A 4,311-nucleotide genomic window follows, 5' to 3' on the forward strand; every position below is an offset into this window, starting at 1 on the left:
GCGTGCAGTGTAGACACTTGGAAGAGGCGTAGCGCCTCGGTCACGTGACTGTCGATAGCGAATGGCTCCAGCTGCATTTTGGCCATGGACTCGGCAATACGAACGATGGCCTCCAGTTGTCTGTGGAATAAAATATACCTTGTTTATGCTGCTGTGGAATAGAATATGCTGTCCGAATGTGGGGTACCTTTACCCCTGCTATTTCAACAAAAAAGTCCATAAAAGGCCAGGAAATAATTGTTCATCAGAAGGTCACACGCTGTGACAAATCGTCAGAGGTATGTCAGTCTTCTTGGGTCATATTGTGTTATTTCTCTATTGTACATGCCTTAGAACAGTTAGATCCAAATATATGGGTCATTTATTGTGAGTACTGCATGGAATATACCACAGAACAAGAGATAAGTAGACCAATCCATGCATAATAAATTTTAATAAATAAACTTCGTATAGACCCTACGCTCGACGTTGCTGAACTTTAGCCTTCTTCTTTTTTTTTTTTTTCCGAGAACTGGATTGTCAAAAGTTCTACTCATATCTCACCTGACAGTGATGGGGATGTTCAATTTCTTCTCGCCATCTTCCTTAGATCCATTTCTCATTAGCACATATCTGTTCTTCAGCTTCTCTCCAGCCTCGTGAGTCAGTCGTGGACCACAGCGCCTGTGAATAACAAAATAGTAAGTGTGAACCTCTAAGTGGAAGATTTGGGTTCAACTCCCACTGTGGTACAAAAAATAAGAGCTAATTATATCGGAAATTTCAATCATGCCGGGGATCTAACCCACTCTTCTGATTACCAGGTGAGCGTCTTACAAGCTACACCACCGAGGTATTAGGATACCGAAATGAAATGAGCTTTTTTAAATTGGATTTTGGGTCCCGCTAATCTTTCAGGGACACTATTTGGGCAATTTTTCCCAGTAACTTACTAAACTTACATTCTACAGTAGTTGATGTATTTCTTGAGGACAGGCAGTGGTAGTTCTCCATCACTGGCCACATCTATTTCCTGACCCGTAGACCTCTAAGTGGAAGATTTGGGTTCAACTCCCACTGTGGTACAAAAAATAAGAGCTACTTATATCGGAAATTTCAATCATGCCGGGGATTCAACCCACTCTTCTGATTACCAGGTGAGCGTCTTACAAGCTACACCACCGAGGTAGGATACCGAAATGAAATGAACTTTTTTAAATTGGATTTTGGGTCCCGCTGATCTTTCAGGGACACTATTGGGGCAATTTTTTCCAGTAACTAAGTTAACTAAACTTACATTCTACAGTAGTTGATGTATTTCTTGAGGACAGGCAGTGGTAGTTCTCCATCACTGGCCACATCTATTTCCTGACCTGCCGTCATGTGAACCTTCATGATATGTTTGGCCAGAGTCTGGAAATACAAACGATAAACATCGGTCGGAGAAATATAGGGAGTTTTTCTTTATGAATCTCAGATAAGTCACTTTTCTTCAATGAACCTTATCTGTTCAGGATAAAATACGCCCTGAGCGGGAGCAGCAATATAGCGCTTACAAGGCAGATGCATTACCCTCGAAAGTACCTAGTTTGGCACTCTTCAAAATAACTTACAATGTCTCGCGTTTCATCATGTTCGTCCTTGATAATGAAGATCATATCGAATCTGGACAGGATGGTGGGCATGAAGTCGATATTCTGCTCTCCCTTGGTATCATCCCATCGACCGAACACAGAGTTAGCGGCGGCCAATACTGAACAACGCGAGTTTAGAGTGGTGGTGATTCCTGCCTGGAAATCAATCAGAAATCTTAATAATACGGAAAGACGAACAATAAACAAAATTTCTTTTGGAACTGCTGGCAAAAAGGGACTCTTTAGTCTTAGAATAGAATATACCTTCTTTATACTGCCGGGACTGAAAAGTCCCTTTACTCTCGCAGTCTTAACAAGGTCTTATGCTTATGTCCTATTAATTGTGTTTATATTGTTTATTACCAATCCTAATTGACCTTAAACTTTATGGTCAAGTCACTAGTGGAACACATCACATGTCTTCAGACACTGCATTTGTCAATGGTTAAGGTTCACTTTGCCTTTGATTGTTTATTGCCAATCCTAATTGAACTTAAACTTTATGGTCAAGTCACTAGTGGAACACATCACATGTCTTCAGACACTGCATTTGTCAATGGTTAAGGTTCACTTTGCCTTTTAATATTGTTTATTGCCAATCCTACTTGACCTTGAACTTTATGGTCAAGTCACTAGTGGAACACATCACATGTCTTCAGACACTGCATTTGTCAATGGTTAAGGTTCACTTTGCCTTTGGGATCAATTTATAGAAAACATTTACTGATGAAAATTTGTAAATTATTTTCAGATGTGTGTTACCTTTGCAATCGAGATGGTCTGTTGCTCCATAGCCTAATAGAAAACATTTACTGATGAAAATTTGTAAATTATTTTCAGATGTGTTTACCTTTGCAATCGAGATGGTCTGTTGCTTCCATAGCCTCATGAATAGCCACTCTGTCGTCTTCTCTCATCTTGTCAAACTCATCAATACACACCACACCTCCGTCTGCCGAATATACCTTCTTTATACTACCGGGACTGGAAAGTCCCTTTACTCTCGCAGTCTAAACAAGGTCTTATGCTTATGTCCTATTAATTGTGTTTGTAAACAAAATTTCTTTTGGAACTGCTGGCAAAAAGGGACTCTTTAGTCTTAGAATAGAATAGAATATACTCGTACCTTCTTTATACTACCGGGACTGGAAAGTCCCTTTACTCTCGCAGTCTAAACAAGGTCTTATGCTTATGTCCTATTAATTGTGTTTAGATTGTTTATTGCCAATCCTAATTGAACTTAAACTTTATGGTCAAGTCACTAGTGGAACACATCACATGTCTTCAGACACTGCATTTGTCAATGGTTAAGGTTCACTTTGCCTTTGGGATCAATTTATAGAAAACATTTACTGATGAAAATTTGTAAATTATTTTCAGATGTGTGTTACCTTTGCAATCGAGATGGTCTGTTGCTCCATAGCCTCATGAATAGCCACTCTGTCGTCTTCTCTCATCTTGTCAAACTCATCAATACACACCACACCTCCGTCTGCCAGAACCATAGCTCCTCCTTCCATGACGAAGTTTCTCTGTCAAAATCAAACAGAATTAGCTTAAATTCTCTTTAGTTTTTTTTAGAGGTTTGATAGAGAAAACTGTACCTCCTGAGGTCTTATCATAACGAAAGAAAAGAGAGAAAGAAGACAGGATAGGAGAAAGCCAGCCCTTTCGAGAAAGAACCTTATCTGTTTAGGATAAAATCTGCCCAGGCGAGAATAGAACCCGCGACCTAGCGCTTACAAGGTAGACGCACTACCCTCCAAGCTAACTAGGCTCGCCTTAATACAGGTTAGAGCTTCTCTTTAGAGGTTTGATAGAGGAAACTGTACCTCCTGAGGTCTTATCATAACGAAAGATAAGAGAAAGAAGACAGGATAGGAGAATGGGCTAGCCTTTCGAGAAAGAACCTTATCTGTTTAGGATAAAGTCTGCCCAGGCGAGAATCGAACCCGCGACCTAGCGCTTACAAGGTAGACGCACTACCCTCCAAACTAACTAGGCTCGCCTTAATACAGGTTAGACCATCAAACAATCAATAAATATTTTAAGGAGTGATGGATTGGGTCAAAATTGAGCCTTTTTTTTCTCTCTCATAAATAGGGGTCCGCAAATGGCTTCAATTTTAGCTACAGGGGTCCTAAGTTGTGCCAGGAGAATGGAACTATCGTCGGAAAAAAGTTGATCTTGACCTTTAGGTCGATCTCCCACAAAGGTCATTAGTTTGTTTTCAATGTTAATTAACACAGAAAACTACAGTTGGGACATAATTTGAATAGTTAATCTTTTGCTGAAAACGGGAAAGCCCCGAAAGGTCCGTCCTAGTAACTTCTTCTTCTTCTTCTTCTTCTTCTACTTTAGCATTTTTCCCGTTCATGCGGGGTCCTAGAAAGAAAAAGAAAAAAAAACTTACCGAATTCGGGTCTCGAATAACCGACGCTGTGAGACCGGCAGCTGAGGATCCTTTACCCGACGTGTAGATTCCAATTAGTTTGATTTAAGACCTCAAGTACTAGTTATAGGCTATAATATGAGTATTACAAGCACAATATAACACTCTCAAAATCTAATCTGAAGTAGGTACCTATAGTTATAGTTGTAGATACCTACCTAGTCTGTGATTAAATTAGTGCCCATTTCATGCTTCATGGGGAAGCTTTTTCTCTGAGAAAAAAAAGACAAGTAGGTAACTACCTAA

At 39.9% G+C, this 4,311-nt stretch overlaps 1 protein-coding gene across 1 annotated transcript in view; it reads right to left on the minus strand.

The window, feature by feature from the left end:
- LOC103511228 (DNA replication licensing factor Mcm5-like) overlaps nt 1-4,095 on the minus strand; it is a 6,011-nt gene extending 1,916 nt beyond the window's left edge. The window contains exons 1-6 of the mRNA XM_026825054.1: nt 4,027-4,095; nt 3,005-3,145; nt 1,593-1,769; nt 1,277-1,392; nt 544-663; nt 3-120 (exon numbers count right to left, since the gene is read on the minus strand). Of these exons, the coding sequence (XP_026680855.1) occupies nt 3-120; nt 544-663; nt 1,277-1,392; nt 1,593-1,769; nt 3,005-3,133 (660 nt within the window). The 5' untranslated portion in view covers nt 3,134-3,145; nt 4,027-4,095. The remainder of the gene's footprint in view (nt 1-2; nt 121-543; nt 664-1,276; nt 1,393-1,592; nt 1,770-3,004; nt 3,146-4,026) is intronic.
- Nucleotides 4,096-4,311: the final 216 nt, after the last annotated feature.

This window comes from Diaphorina citri, unplaced genomic scaffold, assembly GCF_000475195.1.
Source record: "Diaphorina citri unplaced genomic scaffold, Diaci psyllid genome assembly version 1.1 scaffold689, whole genome shotgun sequence".
NCBI classification, from domain to species: domain Eukaryota; kingdom Metazoa; phylum Arthropoda; class Insecta; order Hemiptera; family Psyllidae; genus Diaphorina; species Diaphorina citri.